Source organism: Anopheles maculipalpis, chromosome 3RL (genome assembly GCF_943734695.1).
Source record: "Anopheles maculipalpis chromosome 3RL, idAnoMacuDA_375_x, whole genome shotgun sequence".
Classification (NCBI taxonomy): domain Eukaryota; kingdom Metazoa; phylum Arthropoda; class Insecta; order Diptera; family Culicidae; genus Anopheles; species Anopheles maculipalpis.
The window spans coordinates 67,341,628-67,360,312 of record NC_064872.1 but is presented as its reverse complement, the minus strand read 5'-3'; the positions used below and the strand labels follow the sequence as shown (position 1 = coordinate 67,360,312).

The 18,685-nt window shown below is 42.7% G+C and overlaps 2 protein-coding genes across 2 annotated transcripts in view; both read left to right on the top strand.

Moving 5' to 3' along the window:
* LOC126562150 (multiple inositol polyphosphate phosphatase 1) overlaps positions 1–18,685 on the top strand; it is a 222,946-nt gene that overhangs the window by 174,474 nt on the left and 29,787 nt on the right. The gene's annotated exons all lie outside the window — the stretch shown is intronic.
* LOC126561835 (carboxylesterase 5A) lies at positions 5,201–17,284 on the top strand. The gene is made up of 2 exons (XM_050218168.1): positions 5,201–5,654; positions 15,792–17,284. Exons 1-2 carry the CDS (start codon positions 5,219–5,221, stop codon positions 17,282–17,284), a joined length of 1,929 nt encoding a protein of 642 aa, XP_050074125.1. The 5' UTR covers positions 5,201–5,218.

The following is an 18,685-nucleotide window of genomic DNA, read 5'->3' as shown; positions in this document are numbered from 1 at the left end:
GTGCAAGCGGATTTTCCCGAGCAGGAAGGACGCTAGAGGTGACAGCTTTCGGTGCGCTTTGTTACACGCGCCTCATCAAGATAGGAAATCTTGTACCGTACCTTGCCGCACACTAGGCACAGCACTACGAAATTGTGTTGTAGGAAAGCAGACTGCGCTGCATACAATTCCTCCTGCAATGCTAAATTCCTTCAGAATGCACTGAGTCACACGGTACAGGGACACAACACTTAGCAAAACGACAGTGAGTTAATCAACACAACCGACCGTCACCCATCATTCCACTGCCATCATTATTGTAAGGGCTGTTTGTTCCCCTTTACTGGTTCCCTTTGTCAGGTCTTACTGCTAGCGGCTAGAACTGTTTGGCACTTTTTGTTGGTTTGTCACCTGTGTGAACTAGACTAACCTAACCACCGAATCGAGAATTCTGTGCGTGTATCCCGCAGAATGCAAGCTGCGGTGAGATTTATATTTGAGATGCGTATGAAATTACAGGACAGAGGGAAAATATTACGGGAAAGGAAAAGCGGATGTTGACGGAATCATGAACACCCAGGCCTCACGAGTATGTTCATTCCTGTGGGTTGCCTGTCATCGGGACAGAGCAAGGATATGCGAGCATGCGCATGAAACGGGTCGTTTAAAATGGCTGTTGGATTTGGTGCTAGTCAGAGAAAGTTAAATACATAATATTAAGACCCTGATGTGCTTGAACATTGGCTGACCAAGCTGCGAGACGGAATCGTATGCTATTGTTAAATGATAAGTAAGCATTTAATCAGTTAATAGAAACTACACTGGTGAAAATTAGCAAATATTTAAGAATGAAATATTTTACCTAGTCAAATGGTAGGTTTTTTTGGGTAGTCAAAAGAGCTTGTTATTATTATTTGTATAATTCTGACTGTTCAGAATATATGTAGGAGTGCACTACAGACGATAGCGGCCCAACGTACATGGTAGCAGCGATAACGGCTGTCAATATGACGAGTTTGGCATTAAATCTCTTTCCGAACGTCTTTCCAGCTACTTAGCTTACGGCTACGTTCAAGTCAGGGAAGCCTGAATCTGCAAGCCAAGTCTTCTTGCACCAATGAAGTAACGAACGACAGTAAAGTACTTTTTTTTCATATAATATTATATCGTTTGGAATGGCAACACATATACCAGATGTTACACGAGACGAGATCCACACAGCAGATTACTGTATAATTGATAACATGAATGAGTTTTTTCGGTCATTTAATAATGTGATAGATATGCTTTGATAATCTTAGATGTACAATACATTTTACCGATCCGTTATGCCTCAAACCCCTTTATTGTAGCCTTGCGCACTTAACTCTCGAATACACTATTGTAGTCAGGGTTCCTTCTAGTCTTCTCTGGAGTGCAAGAGTTGAAAAAGTGCAGCGCTTCTTTCCTAGAATAGTGTTTAGACAATTATGAGGTTATTCTAATCAGTCGCTCCCCCCTTGCCACGTTCGATGTCAAATGCTGGGCTTCGACACTCTTGTAACCAGACGGGTAAGATTCCAGGTGTTATTCGTTGGTTCTCTCTTAATTGGAGAGACTGACGCACCACACCTACTGTCCCGTATTTCCTTGTACGTTCCATCCCGAATCTTTCGCTCGCGTGATCCACTGATTATCCCGTTGCGTCGAACTAGGTTCGCCTCTGAGGACCCGTTACTCATTAGTATGCGAAACTTCCACTATCATCACTCATCTAGTGATTTCCTCCTAACCTTAAGCTTCCTCTGCTATCTACTCTCTTCTTCTATGACCCTTAGTCCATCATCTTCTTTATAATCCTTATTTTTTTGTGTTTTAGTTATTTATTTATTCTTTCCACTTGTTTCCTTTTTATGGTGTTCCATATTTCATGATCAAATTTACTCTAGTTCATTGTTGTGCGTTACTAGTATGTAGCTTATATCTCTTAGTTAGTTCATACTTTTTTTAATGTTATAACCTTAAGGCAGACATTTTTGTTTAGCCTTAAGGCGGACAACATTCTTGACTGGATTATATCGCACCACCCTGGCTAACAAAGTTTCCATTTCTACAAATTTTAGTACGAAAGTGCAATATAAAAAAGTGCTTGAATTTGGGGTAATATCTACTCCTAACAAATGGTTTAATTATCCTAAAATATTAATCAAATGATAAGAATAAAAATTACACACAAAAAACTAACCTCATTTCACGCCAGATGAGCTACCAGGCGTAGCTCATATATAAAGTTAATGAAAGTGCTATTTTTTTTTAATTTCAAATTATTTACGGCAACGCTGTGGGAGTGTCCACTAACCGAAACAGGTGTGAACAAGTGTGACGCACCTAGCGTATGGTTAATTTTACGAAAGCACGCATGAGTTGATTTGTTCTAAAAAAAACTTAGTGTTTTGTTCCAAAGAATAGAAGAAAAGTTAAAAAGCTCTGAATGTTACATTACAATAATTACATCACGAACATGTTTTCCATTTAATCTAAAAAGCTTATCTGTACAAGAAAATCCTTCAAAAAAAAGGATAAAAGTATTACTGTTGTGGATTGGAACATTTTAAATCATAACTAACAAAACAAATCTACCAGAAACATTAAAACTACCATCAACAGTATCACACAGAATCGTGGAGAAAGGTGAATTAATTAAACCATCAAAAAACACACCTCATCACGCATCGTGATTATGTTGTTGCCTGGTGCTTTTCCTTCGTAGTTCTCCGCTGGGAATCACATTACTGCTTTCCCCATTTTCATACCCCACTTTCCGTCGCTCAGTTCGTCTCGGTCAGCCGGGTGTTGTACCCTAGCCCGGACAAACGTCCAACGGTTGCAATTAGAACAATGACCTCATACAGCCCAAGGGTTGCTCATAAGGTTTTTCCCCTTTTCCTTCAAGTATGGCGTATGTAAGGGTGTGGTAGAAAACCAAAGGTCCACCGTATGTCCGAACGGGGTCTGCCGATATGTGCCTTAAAACGTAAAGAAACTCTCGCTAACATACACCCCAACATTAGTTGCGTTCTTTGCGGAACAAACCGTTGATGCATTAGGAAAAATTCAAACAAAAACATTTTCCATTCTACACTTACGCACACATGTCGTTGCTGTTTAAGGTGTGCCAAAGTAAATGTGCACGCTCGTGCTAATTTTTGTGCCCTGTTGTACCATTTCCATCACCAAGCTTGCCTATTGCAACGGGTCAAACAATGCTTTCATTTGCAGCAATTATCCTTCCACCGGACCGGAGAGCTCGGTTTCCTGCCGGAAAAAAGCCGGTGAATTTTCCCGCCGTCCGGGCTTCTGATATGATTTCGATTGGTTAGCACACCTACGCGCAGTGTAAAGCAAACTATTTCTTTACGGCTGAAGTTGCAAATCCGAAGTGTGGTTCGTGATCGCTTCGGGTTGGCCTCATTCAAGGAAATACGGCACCTTTAGTTTTCCGACCGTTCCGGTAGGAGGAAGGGTGGTGTTGCGCGGTCATACCTTAAGTACTCAGGTAAGCGAAGAGGTACGGGTTGGTGCCTTTCAAAATGTGACCGTTCGGGTTTCTTTGTTTTAAGCGTGTTGGGGTGTATAAAAAGGGAAAATGGGAAATTGTGCGATTTGCATATTACTCACCAATACAAATAAGCTCGTGTGTGTGTGTGTGTCTCGCCAACTTCTTGTCCTTCCAAACACGCAAATAATCCTTCTTCGGCGGTAGGACCCTTGGCGGCGTGTTTGACATCAAGTGAAGCATTGCTTACACCAATACAACTTGAAATCCGAGTGACTACTGAGTGATGTTTGAGGGATACTAAGATTTTGAATGAAGTCCTGATAAAACAGCTTCTGTAACCAAGGTTTACACACAAAAGGTGTGCCTGAAATTTTTAAAGCTTGAACTCTTTGAAAGCATTGGGTCTTCCATTGACCAAAACGATTTTAAATTGAATTTTAAATTTATTTTTTATTTATATTTGTAGTTATTTAAACCGACTGCTACAAATGACACTCAAAAAGACCAAAATTTCAAAAGATTCCATTCAACAAATCAGTCTTTTCCTTCCCTGGGTCAATCCATTTTAATATTTAAATCTACCGATTTTTTTGTGCAAAAATTTCGTTTCGTGCTGCTTTTTTACTTAACGATCATCACGGTAGTCTGAATTTTCTATGTTAATTAATTAATTTCGCGTAATTGCACTCCCTTGACACTCCCCAAGAAACTGTTGGCTTTTTGTACAACCCAACAATATCACTCCTCCCCCTGCGAAGACGTTCGATAGGGACTCAAAATCTACTCACGCATAGCGCTCCCAGTTCCTTGTATGCATACCCACACCACACCACAAACATCGCTGAGATTGTAGTTGTAACAAGCCGACCCCCTCTACACGCTCGGTTTGTCCCCATTTACTTTCACCCCGTCACAACTTCTATCGCGTGAGACCCTTTGACGAAACGGACGAAGCTGGGGCAGGGAACGCGCAACTATTCCATCCTTCCTTCTAAAACAACGAAACGATGGAATTTTAGAACCCGACCAAGCAAGTGTACCCCAAAACTCATCCGGCGGTACGGTGCGAACGTTCATTCAAGCGGTAGCCACGAACGAATCAACACATCCTCGGAGTTGGTGCCGTAACCGGTATCGCCATGTCGCCGTAAGGAATCGGTGTTGTACAAGGACCTCCCAGAAAGATAGTGTTTACGAGTTTGTGGCGGTGTCTTTCGTAAAAGTTGGCAACAAACGTCGATACTATATTACACCTAATTTTGGAGGCAAAATCCGATACATCCGATGCGCTGATTGAACCTCCCACACGCTACCAGCAGTCAACGGCTGCCGAATTCGTGTTTCGGCTTTGTTTTAGTGCTGCGACCGTCTGTGCCTGTTTTTAGTGAGACCGATTGGTTTGTGTTTGGTTGTTGAATCTGTTCCGTTCGGGGTTTTTTTTTTTGTTTGTTTGGTAGTGGTGTGTTGTGTGCGGTCCTTGGGGCCTGCCTGCTGGTGTTCCTCGTGGTCTAGATTCTAAAGCTCCCGAAACCTCTCGGCAACGTCCCAGTTCCAGTTTTGGTGTTTGTTTTGCTTTTCGTTTTGTTCGTTTTGCCGTTGTCCCGGTGGTGGTGACCAAACCGTGTGCGGCCGGAAGTTTCGTTGAGGCAGGCTGGTGTTTGGCGCTGGCTGAAAAACGCAAGGAGAAAGTGAAATTACGCCATGGTTACGGTGTCGACAGGTCCGATCCGAACCTTCACCCGGCTGGCACTGCTGCTGAGTTTGCTGTGTCGCGGGGGAATGGGCCGCGATCCACCTACCGTGACCATCCCGGACCAGGGCACGGTGATGGGCATGTACATGAAGATGTTCCGGACGCAGCGGGTCATTGCGTACCTGGGCATACCGTACGCACAGGCACCGGTCAACGAGAAGCGCTTCACGCCACCAGTGGTGGACAATCTGCCCAGCTGGGAGGGCATTAAGAATGCTACCAGCATGGCACCACACTGTTGGCATATGCCGCGTGACACCCATCGGCGGCACAACCAACTGTTTATGGAGCTGATTCGTTCGGGGGACGATGGTGGAGGTGATGGTGGTGGCGAGCGGCAGTACGACGAAGATTGTTTGTTTCTGAACATCTACATACCGGATTGTAAGTATGGTTGGTTGGTGGGAAATTAACGTTTGGGGCTCGAAAAGTTAAAAAAAGCAATGCGTTTTGGTCAAATGAAGTTCGTTGAACTCCATCGAACACATCCATCGAATCAGGATCAACCATTTTGAAGAATTTTCCAAGTTTGAGTTGTAGTTCTTGGCAAGATTCGCGTGCTTGAAGGTAGTACTATCTCTCTGTAATCTGCTACGAAGATCACATCACATTCCTTTCGCTAATAGCTCTAGAAAATTTTTACTTTTTCAAGTGTTTATTAGAGTTTTTGCTACCAAACCATAAGCTCACGGTGGATCGAGTGACACACTTTTACGTTGAACATTGAACTCGTGCCTTGCTAAGAGCCAAACATTGCCATCAAAGCACACCTTCTACGTACTGGTTCGTGCGAGGAACAGATTCGAGCGGGAAAACGAGCTCGCATGCCACGGGACCGCAGGGAAAGCATAAATCCTACCGCCTTCGCGACGCGCAACACTCAAGCAAAACCGTTTGACAGCATGGTGGACCGTGGGCGAAAAGAAAAACGAAACCACAAAGACATTCCCAAGTAGCCAAGGCACCAGCCACGCTGGCCGTTTTTCCTTGAACGGAGTCAAATTTTCATTTTATGGCCATTGACTTCCTGCTGCCAGTTCGTAGCAGCCGAAGTAGTTTGTGGCTCGTGTGGCCGTTAGTAGTATGATGAGAATGGGACACATCGAAAGAAATATAAAACAAAATCAAATGTTTTACCGCTGACGGTGCGCTGGAGTCGACGGTTCACGGTGAATGTTTGTGACTTTGCTTGAGGATTTTGTTTGGTAACATTGATTTGCATTCTGCTTGCCTGTTTTGCCAGTTTGCTCTTGAGTGCACTTTTTAGTGAAAGCATATTTTGATCGCTGGTGACATTTCCTGTACAGCCACGGTCCTGTGCAGCCGACAAGGTACGAAAACGTGTTTGGGTTCTTGCTTGTTTATTGGTTTTCGAGGCAGCAGTGGTTGACTAATGGTAAGCGTAGAAACATAAATTTTAAAAATGTCACAAAAATATGGTTTCTTATTTGCTCAACGTTAAAAAGGACGCATTACAAATTTTCTTAGATGCAAGTATGAAAACGTCGGATGCATAAATACAACGCAAAAGAAAACTTTATTTTATTTTTATTTGAAATACACCAGGCGCCTCCATCACTTAGCTTTACTTAGTTAATTTTTATTTGAAACTCACTAGGCGCCTCCATCGCATAACACAGAATTTATTTTAGAGGCTATGTAGAAAATTACTATTTTTTAAGTAGACTATAAGTTTATCAAAAAATTAGCTACATTTTATTGGAATTAGTTATTGTATTGCTTTATATAATCCTCATCGTTCTCATTATTATGTGAGTGATGGGGTGTTGAAAAGAACACAACTCATGGGTAAAAATCTAGCGATGGTCTGCTATCTCGCCCATATTATCGTCGAAATATATCACCATAATGCTAATCATCGAATAAAACTAAACCTACCTTCTATCAGCTATGAAGCACATTCTTTCAGCGAGCGTATGTTTGTACACGAATTTTCTTGCTCTCTTTTACTGGTGATAAGAATCTTAAGGCCTGAGTTACCGCCTACATTTGTTGAATATTAAAAATGTGTACCTTATCTGGTATTATAAGTGTAATTATAGCTCATCAAGTCGATGGTTAAGCAGCAATCTGCCAAGATAAGCAATAATTTAATAATAAGCTTGTCTGCCCTTCGCGCTAGGTTTCTGTGGATGGAAGAGATTTTTTTTCCATGCTACAAAACATGTTATCCCTACACAAGAAAGTCTGTTTGGAGAATATAGTTATTGAATGGGAGAAAGAAAACTGCTACGCATTTAAAAATAGCAAGCTTAATAGTCAGTCGGGCCAATTATTGCTGAATTATTCATTCCACCCTTTTCCAAAAGCATTTCTTTTAAAGCAGCACGAAATACTTAAAGCATTTCATACAATTAGGTCACACGTGTAAAACTCAAACAGGTTAGGTATAAATGGAAAATTAGAGGTCCTACTAATTTGTACCTTACGTGCCAGTGCTTGGAAATGGCCTTTGTGGTGGGTCTTAGCGAACTGGTAGATTGGACACCATTTTTCCCGTAGTGTGACCCTAAATTACACAGAGTTATGATCCATATAATGGAACATTTAAATCACACAGTGGAATTTTTCGAATGTAAAGAAAAATATTGCAGAACTTTGCAGTTTTTTTTTGCGGAATCTCACTTTAAGTTAGGGAAGATTTGCAACTCGACTCTGGAATTTTGCTGCTGTGGAATTTCCTCCAAGCATTTGGAAGTCCCCTGGCTTATTGCAATTTCTTTAAACCACAGCTGATTGCAATATTCCACAGCTGCGTTGAAAATTTCTCCTCAGTAAATGGACAATTCCATTATATGGTTACAAAGTTCCACAACAGGCTTGCAATACTCCACTATCTATTCGTATTCTACATATTCGAAACATTCCTCTAATTGATTCACAAGTTTCAGTATATGTTTCGAAACCTTGTGCGTATGAGGTAATGTTCAGCTTTATTTTAAGCACAATATTAAGCACTAACCCATGATTGAAATTACAAAATAAAATCATACAATTGAAAAGACAACTCGAAAACGAACAGTAAACATACACGAATGAAACAAACACTGTTGCAAACCGTCCACCTTCCACAAACAAAACAGGCACACTTTTAACCTACATTTTGCCGAATCGACGATCGACGAGCAGAAGCAAATATTGCAAAAAACTTCAGTTCGCACTATTCTATTCAACTGTCAAAACTGTCTTTCCTTTTCCCCCCACCGGGCACCGGGGTCATGCAGTGCAGTACATATTTCACGAACACTTTTGGGGCCGAAATCTATAGCGTCGATGGTGGAATGTTGCTCCAACACCACATCCATTTGCACACGTGTGCAGCACACAGAACCAGGGCTAGAGGGAGTGTCGGTTTCTTCGGCACCACGTTGCTAGGGAAAATGGCGGAACAGGTAATCGATTTCCAGGTTGTGGCCAGGCATTGTTTTTCCTTACTGCATTGTGTGGTGCTGTGCGATGTGTTTTCTTTGTGCGCGGGGGTTTTTCCGGACGGGTATTCCACTGTTTGCATATTAAAATTCTGCTTACGTGTGTGTGTGTGCGTTGGAACGAAATACAGAAACATGGGTATAAGGGATTGGTTTGGAATTCATTTCATATAATATTCCACCAAGGGGAGATGTTTTTAATTTTTACACAAAAAAAAAATTTTTTAGCTACAGTTTGAATGCATTTTTTCTTTTAGAGTTTGATACGTTAATGATTATTAATAATTATTACCTCATTCTATTTGATGCTTTTTCTGGTGATAATTTTGTGATGATCGCAAGATTGCAATGCAGATAACTTATTATGTTATGTGTGTCGGACACTCTCTCTCTTCTTGGCATAACGTCCTCCGAGGTCATGACGATTATGGAATTGGGATAGGATTTGAATCTCGGTCCTGCCCTTCGAAAACCCGTATCGCTGTCGCCTCTTCCACCGGACAATGCAGCACAATTTCGACATGTTTAATGTAAAAACAAGAGTATCATGATTAATTTTGATTAGTTTTAACGTGTAATCAAACTTATTGGAATGGAATGGTGCTTTACGCTTTTTAAAACTAGCAGCAATATTTTTTATTTATGTTCTTCTTGGCTTAACGATATTCTTATAGCTTACGCCGGCACTCTAGTGTCTTGCGGAACTCATTGATACCACATAGTTGTATGGGCAGTCCTCACTACATTTCAAACCCGTTCCTACCGTGTGGAGAACTCTACCACCATATCGTCATTTATTTATGTCCGTCTGTTAAATCTGCCCTCTTATTCAAACTGTTCTAACATAAACTGAACCCAAAATGGATTCCATTATGCATAAGGCTAATAAAATTCGATCGGATTAGCCATATTATGCAATACTGTTGATTAATTTGTGATATAAAGCTAGGAGCAGAAAAACCCCGAAAAAGGGAGAAAAACAGTCTTTGACATTGAACCTTTTACTTTCGGTCAAGAGGCGGTAGATCACGCGCAGCGGCATGAGTAATCGCATCAGTCGATCCTTACATCAATCAGAAGGATTTTTTTTTTTGCTTGGTGTATTCTTCAATTATGTAATTTTTTGTGTGCAGGATTTGTATAATTAATGGGCTGACCCTGAACTTACCGTTCGGTCAAAGCTTACACGTCTGGGTGGTCGTCTAATGGTACCGCAAGCAAAGGAGACGCTGCAGATGCCTGAAGCTGATTCATGCCTCCTCCCCGCCAACAGAAAAGCACAAAAATGTGGAGGAAAAACACACCTTTTCACCATTTCTTTTCTGCGGTGATTTGTGTAAAAGAACGACGAAATATTTAGAGGTCAAGCTAGAGAGTCCTTAGAGCGGGTTTTTCCTTTACTCTACAGCAGTCATTTTCTAGGTGCGGGAATCGTAACGATCGTAAAAATGGTAATAAGATCGGACAGATTTACGACACGAACAGGGCTGCAATTACCCGATGGAGAAGCATTATTGGGATGTTAAAAATGGTACCAAACCGATGTGTTAATACCGAAAGTAAATAACACATCCGGTGTGCATCCCCACCCCTGTGTACCTTAACTGCTCCGTTCCAACATCGCTCGCAGCGTCGGTTGGATCCGATTTAGTTGGATCGAATTTTCGGATTTGAAGGTCAAAACCTTTGCTACTGAGGGCTGTAAACTTTGACTTCCCAGCTGGGTTAACCTCCAGCTGTATCCCGAAGGCGGGTGCTAGGCGCTTCTTTCGATTCCATGCTCAGTTTGAATCCACGCTGGAAACACGCACCATTGCACGCCGTAATTGAATCTTTATCGAGGACCCTCTTCTAATGCGCCACTTCGATTTCAGCAAACCCGTGTAAGGGTTGGTTGCTTGAGTTCCCAATAATTGAGCTGCCAAGTGAGCACTGCTGAAAACTGCTATTGCATCGTGCGTGAGTTTGTGCTACCGAACGCCTCTTGTAATTGATTGTAATCGGTTGCGGTTTGGGGAAAGTTTTAATTTCTTCGCAACTCCGAACGCAAACGTCAGAAAGCGGATGTTTAGCGAAGCTAATTGTTTGTGCGTGAAAGACCAACTTTAAACTAAACTTGGTGCCGGGTTTGTAAAATGAGCACTTTCGCAAGGAATCAATTAGATCAATCAGGTTCTGCTCACCGTACCGCACTTCGCACCATGACACAAGGTTCTGTCCTAGGCTAGGACGCTTACCGTCTGCTACTGCCGCCACTACCATAAATAAACAAAATGTTTTTTGACAGCCACAACATCCTTGACTTTCTCCCAACATTCGTGCATCTAGGCATGTCGCAACACTTTCAAGGCTGTTCGGAAAAGAATTTAAATATGACGTGCCACGTGCGCCGGGAAAAGAGAACAATTCCCATATGCATACACTCAAACAAATAGAGCAAAACAATTACTTCGAAAACAATGTGTCTTTCGATGGGCGTTTGCCCGCAAAGTCCGCATGCTTGGTGCTCGGTTACGTATATTTCACCACCGCTAACCTTCGACGAACGAGTAAGCGTCACGATGGCTCATACTGACATTTATGTGAGTCTCTATTAGACCTTCAAATTTATATACACTGCTTAGAGTAATCGAAGTGTACGGTAGTAGTATACTCCTGTCTACTATTCTACCAATCCCTGGGCTGCGCTGATGAATCATATCCCTGTTTCACTTTTAGGGCAGTGAAAACCCTTGGTGTCGGTTGCACCTATAAAAATAAGATTACCTCAAAGAAACTTAGCCACCGCTGGTCGTTTATCGGCGGTCGTCACCGAGTTCAGAACGGAAGCAGCACAATTTTCCCCGAAATCGATATGCAAATCGGCAGGATTACAACGTTTAATGTCGGTACACGAAAAACAAAGGCATACACATATATAGCGGCCACTTTGGTGATGCCGGGTGGAGATGAATGCGAATAATGGAATAAACACTCATTTTGTAGTATTTGAATAGATTGAATTTACATTAATTCAATTACTAACTAGCTATACTGATGTTATATCATTTTGTAAGGCTAAGCCTAGCTTGCAATTGAATGAAACTGATTTATTGATCCTATGAGATTCTATTTCGCATAAGCTTTATAGTCAGTGCTCCATGTAAGAGAAAAGGCTTGCATTGTACAACGAAATTTATGTTTTTTTATCAGCTTATCAGATGTTATAACTGATTAGCAGTCTAGGGTTGTTGTAGTAGAGAGAGCCCTTAGGAACTCTCATTACCTAATAGCATCCATTCCTAATCAATTTTTTGTCTCAATCAAAAACAAGTAGAGCTAATCCATTAAATTTCAATTTGTAATTAATCTCAAGAGTTCTTCAAGGATACGCACCTATCGACCGACCGTAAATTTTATCGAATTTCACCGAGGACTCTCTGAGTTAATGTATCGGAGTCATATACATGTATGCTCCTCTAGTGCACTCCTTGAACCTTTTTGTAAATTAACGATCAGGACTACTATCATGACAGAAGAACAACCAGTCCATCAATCGTTGCACAGCTCAAACATATCTAATTAATCCAATTTAATAGTCTTTATCATAACCAATTTATCAACAAGAAATGTTCTTCTGCATGCCCACCGGAATGTGCGAAACTAGCAATACGTTCCGCAATGACAAGAATGCCATTAATTCTCCTAGCGCCATTCCCAACATCATTCATTTACTCGGGCGCGATCTACTAATGCTTTTCCGTGGGTCACATTTGCACCAATCATCGATGAAGCTACTAATTGACTATGAAATGACAGTTAATTGTAATCTCCGATAAGAGGCGATTTGCTATTTTGTCTCAGACGGGAGGTGGAGACTGTCCCAGTGACAGTGAGCCTGCCGTAATTGCCGTAACGCCATTGTATCTGCACCATATGTAGGAATATGGGTGAGGTGAATTTCATCGAGACTATTTCTCTGTCCTGTTCGTTTACCGTCCTGGGACCGTTCCGTTGTTTAGTTGCGTGACTAAGTTAATTGTTCTTTCAAGTCGTTCCAAGTAGCATGTACACACGGGGGCGAACGTTTTTGATGGTGGCCATCAAAGGAGTAGGAGAGGTCGCCTTTTTTTTCCTCTCTTCACCTCGATGACCCCATGAATGACCCGCCGTTGTAATGCCGTTGTACAACTACCTGCTTTGATACGAGCGCTACATTGGTCGAGGGAATTCTACTTGAGATGATGATTTGGTTCGGCATGACGGTTACTCGATGACCTCGCGTAGCACAATGTCTTGTGTTTTATCTTCTTATGAGCATGTTTGATGAGGTTCTTTTATCTTTTAGGGAGCCGATAAAGTAAGTAAAGAGTAGATGAAGAGTTTTAGCAAGAAAGAATCAAGTTTGATAATAGATTTCACTATCAGAGAATCCTTTAATCATGCAACAGTTATGATAAGATCACTTAGATAGTAATATCCTTAGACTGTAAATATTTTAAGAGCTCAATTCACTATTCATTTCAAATTATTCGTATCCAATAAAATTATCTGACCTTTCGTCGACACGTCAACCACACATCCTGACGCATCGCATACATCCCCATCAATCGGGCCCATAAAATATTATATTACCTTCAGCTCTAACTGTCACCGAGCTAGAGCCGCCTTGGCACATACTTAACATATATCACAGTATTTCAAGGAGCAGCAGTAAAACACTCACTGCCACAAGTTACCGAGCGAGTCCTCACGCAAACATCAAATTCCTAAATTTCTGCCCCGGGAAACATTAGAACGCTCAGGTTTGTTAGCATTTTAAATTCACCGCCATTAGCGTAACACTCGCTGCTAGACCCCTCAGCACACGGTGGCATATAATTACTGCCTGTTACGGAAATTGTCCGAAAATTGTGGACACCCACGGCAAGCGCCCCGGTCAAATATTTACTTGAACGACAAATTCCTACACCAGCCAAAAGGGGTGCGAAGGACGCTCTGGAATCATTCTCTACCATGACAGTTACCGGTTGTTCCCAGTTTTTCGCAGTTTGTCCGCAGTAGTTGATGAGTTTTTAATTTACAACATTCGGCGACCGGACACTCTCTCCTGGGGACTTGGAGAATTAGATCAAGTTTCAACAGTCAGCAAGCTCAAGAATGTTTTGTATGTATTTGAAGGAATGTTTGCCAAGTTAAATAGTTAGGAAAGCAATAATACTTGCCCTCCGTACGGTACGGTGTCTTGAATACGGCCACTCAGACGTAGGTGTCAAATGTAAGCCCTACATCAATATTTCAAGATCGGCTCGTGCAGATAAGGAACTTATGCCTACGGAATCTAGCAAGTCCTTCCAGTCCCACCAGGTAAGCGTGACGAGGCATCAGTTACAGCACAACCACAACCATCACCGCTACCACCACTAAGACACAGAGACTTGCAAGAGCCTTTACGCGGGAAGCCACTTGTCGAGGTTTTGGCTGTCCGCTTCTTTTTATAAAATTACCGGTGCCAGGAGCCTCGATTTCCGCCAGCACGAAGTTCAACGAACTGACGTCGGGCACCAGTCGGGCACTAGGTTAGTACTTGCCTCTGGTACTCTGGTACCGTGGTCGTGTGGGTCCCCCTCCACGGTTAGCATGATTTTGCAAACTCACGAACGGCCGCGGAGTGTTTCGCTGCTTTTTGTTTGGCCTTTTTTGCGGTAAAACGCCACACCGAGGATACATAATTTATATCACGTGGCAGTAGTAGCGAAGAAAAGTGGAACAAATTAAGGCCATTCATCGGGGTGGTGGTAGTGGATTGTTTGGTTTTTTTTTTTTTGAGAGAGTCCCGTGAGACCCGATCAGCAATGATCAGGGCTTTCGATTAATCAACCGCTCAAAACGACCGTTCGATGACAAAGTGGATAATTGATAAGTGAATGGATCGAATTGTTTGTTTGTTTGGTTCAATTAGGAGTTATTCTTGTTAGATTATGGTTGATTAGGGTATGGTTAGATTAGTTTACTTTTTCATATCAAATTACTTTAAAGAAATTAATAAATTAGGGTAACAGAGTACTAGTAAAGTAGCGTAAAGGTGCTGAAAAATTTGATTGGGCTTCCTGGAGTTGTAATACCAGCTTTGAATTCTAACACGAAAAAAAAAAACAGTTCTAATCCCATGAGGATTTTTCTTTTGTACTTCAAATTCACTACCCTGTTAAGGATATCTTAACAGGGTCAAGAAAATAAGAAATGAAAACAGGATGTCTAGAAAATAAGTTATGGCAGGCCAAGCAGACTTGCAAGAGTGGTTTTACTACAGAAAAGAAGAAAATGTTGGATACTATCCAATGTTTGAGTTCACAAAGAGATTTGGTTCCCTTGCTAGGTTTGTTGTACACGAACATGTTGTTCGTGTATCTGTTATTAGTTTAATGCTGAAATAGTTGTTATAATCGTAAGGTATCGATATTGAAATGGGCGGTACATTGGTAGAGATGACAGCGGCGCCAGTCGTTACACAGTAGGACTGAAGTGGATCATAGTATAAGCAAACTAAGTAGATGCTTGGCGCCGATAGATCGACTGAGATAGATCTTCCTTTAAGTAGCTGTTAGGACATGGGAGCCTCGAAAATTTATACGATGTTGAACGTCGAAGCATTAAAGTGGTGGTCCAGGATGATGTGATGTATTTTCTGGTGTTGGTTGGCAGAAGGGGCGAAGCTACTTAAAGCTTTAAACAGTAAAAAATGGAAAGTTCTGCGTGATCCTGTAAAGTAATTTTAAGGATCATTGCGACTTGCAATAATCAACAAGTAATTTTTGGAGAGCTCGTGAAAACTTTAACGACATGAGAGAGGGATCCAATAGAGAAAATTGCTCGCGCAAGCGGTAGTTAAGCCGGTCTTACTATAGGTTCCGTCGCGTAGTTACCATTGATTAGCCACTTAGTTCTATTAGATTTTAACACATAAAGTAGTGTATTTACTTTTAGTTTTAGGATACTGTACTAAACATACTTCAAACCACCGGACAACCTGGTTTAAACAGTTACAGTGATTTATCTTTCTTTTGTATTATTCTTTTTCCCACACTTCCAGCAACCATGCCAACGGACGGCTACTCGGTGCTAGTTACGTTTCCCACTGGTGACTTTGATGGCGACACGCCGTTCACGTTAAATCCCTTCCAGATGGTGTTCAAGCAGAAGATCATCGTCGTGACGGTGGCCTACCGGTTGGGCATCTTCGGGTTCTTCACCAGCATGGACGGGGAGGCACCGGGCAACTTTGGCTTGATGGACCAGTCGGCCGCGCTGCTCTGGATCAAGCGCAACATTCGGCTGTTCAACGGGAACGAGGGTTCGGTCACGATCATGGGCCACGGGACGGGTGCGGTGTGCGTCGGGCTGCATCTCACGTCCGGCGACTGGACGGACGACATGTTCCACAAGGCGATCCTAATGTCTGGCAGTCTGCTGCTCGATTCGAGCGTCCGCACCGCCAAGCAATATGCATCTTCTTTGGACGAGCTGGCGACCGCCTTCGGGTGCTTCCGTCGGCCGACCACAAAGCTGATGGATTGCTTACGGCGGGTCGACGCACAGATTCTGGCGGAAAACTCGCCCCCGATCGACTGGGGCCCGGTCATCGATCGTGGGCTAAGCAACACGACCACACCCTTCATCTCGGACCACCCGAACATGCTGGTGCACCAGGGCAAGCTGCGCCGGGTGCCACTGTTGATTGGCCACACCGACATGGAGGAGGTGCTGGAGCTGACGATGGGCGACATGCTCGAGCATGGGCTCGGCGCGGAAATGTTCGAAACGCTGCTAGGTGACGTCGTGATGGGTGATCTGGCCGAGATGGACTTCAACGAAACGCTGTGCGGGGGCAACATGGACATCGTGATGGAGGCGGTCCAGTATCAGTACAAACCGTACCCTCCGACCACCGATCCCGTCGCTCTGCGCCGGAAGTACATCGAGTTCGCGACCGAGCGCAAGTACGTCGCACCAACGATCGAGCTAGCGATGCACATGAGCCAACAGGCGGACACGTTTGTGTATCGGTTCGACATCAAACCACGGACGGCGGCCACGCTCAAGGATGTGCCCGAGTGGGTAGGCGTCCCGCACAATTTCGAGCTAATCTTTCTGTGGGGCCTGCCGTACTGGTTGGCGCTCGCCGAACAAATGCAGTGGGACAGCGCGGACAAGCGGGTGGCCGATATCGTGATGACGTTGTGGGCGAACTTTGCCAAGTTCACCAACCCGACGCAGGTTGGGGTGTACATCCGGTGGGAAAAGTTTACCGTCACCGAGCCGGGCGTGCTGATCATCGACCGATCGTTCAACATGAGCGATCACACGACGATGAGCTTCGATGCGGTCAAGTTCTGGAACCATTACTACCCGAGCGTCATCAACTTTGCCGCCCAGTGCTGTAACGCCACGTACAATGGTGGCGGACGGGGCGCATCACTGAGCGGTGGCAGTCTGGTGGGCAGCTTGCTGGTGGCAACCATCACCCTTTTCCTGTTACAATCATTCGTTCACCTGCACACGACACACTTTGCCTCGCCAACGTAGTAAGCGTCGGCCGGATGCCGGATGCGCCGAATGGAGGACGTCTTTTTCGTGTGTAATAAATCACTCCCTGTGTACATAGCGAATGTGTTGCGGTGTGTGCGTGCGTACGACAAAATGGCGAGGCTAGCGAGTGCGTACGGCATACGATTTTTTTTTCATTTTGTAAACGTAGGCAATGGAGAAGGTTGTTTTTCCTGTGTTTATTTTAGCTAAATTTTTATTTTACTACAATCCAAATCCGACGGCAGTGTAAGTTGACAGAAATATATATATGTACAAATAAAGCAACTAAAAGAACATCGTTTAGTTGTAGTCGACTGTTGACCTCTATCGTTATTTCGACGGCGTACAACTTCCGTGTCGCAATTACTGTAACAAATGATAGCTCAGGAGAGTGAAATTCATTAACAACTTGTCAACTGTTGTTGATTGAGATAAAGTAAATGGCACTGTAGAGATGCATCATGGCGCTCTCGAATCGCTAGGCCATTGCATGATTTCGATGACTAATTAAATTGATGATGATGATATAATTTTTCATTCCAATAGGTTTTAAAAAGCTCTCCACGCCGTGTTTTTTTAACACTAAAGTCAGAGATAACTGAAGATTATGTTAAAGTAAGTGGTAGACAATAATAAAACACATATTTTGTACATTTTTGTATAAGTTTGCACATATAACAATGTTTTTGATTTATGCAAATTTCCTCCAAGTAACATAACGAGACGAACCACTAACGGAAAATCATTTTATCATTTTATGTATCATCTTTGGCTTCTCGCTAAGCAGTTTTTATAGTCAAGATACGATTCTTGTCTAATTCAGATCAATTGGCAACGATCAATAAACTCATAAGTACAGAGAAATATAGCTAAATACCCGTTTTCATGGTTTCACACGGACCGAACTTAGATTCAATGTGATAGAGGGCTTTCCACTCCGAAAAGCTCCACAGATTCGAAATCCGACACTGTTGAATCGACGGCAATGTGTTATCTATCAGTGCATCTAGTAAAAATTATTTTCCAATTGTGCGTCCCATATTTGAAGAATCTTTTTCTTCTTAGCCATTACTGGCTTGATGATTTCTTTTACCCGCAACTGGATAGAACGGTCCGGATGAGATTTGATACCGATCCCTTCTGGCGCTGCTAGAACTATCGTATCCTGGCCGCATTTAAAATATCAACATAAGCTCAATTGAATTGAGCTGAATTATCTTTTTTTAAATTGAATTCACCCTGCAACATTGTTCTCATCAGCAACATATTCTCATTCAACATGTTGCTCCTCATCAGCGCATGAATGTAAAAAGGATCTTTTTAATCAAGCGGTGGCATTAAAATTCGTTTGTGCCTGTATAATTTTGAAAACACTGCTGCTTGCCATTTTATAACCAA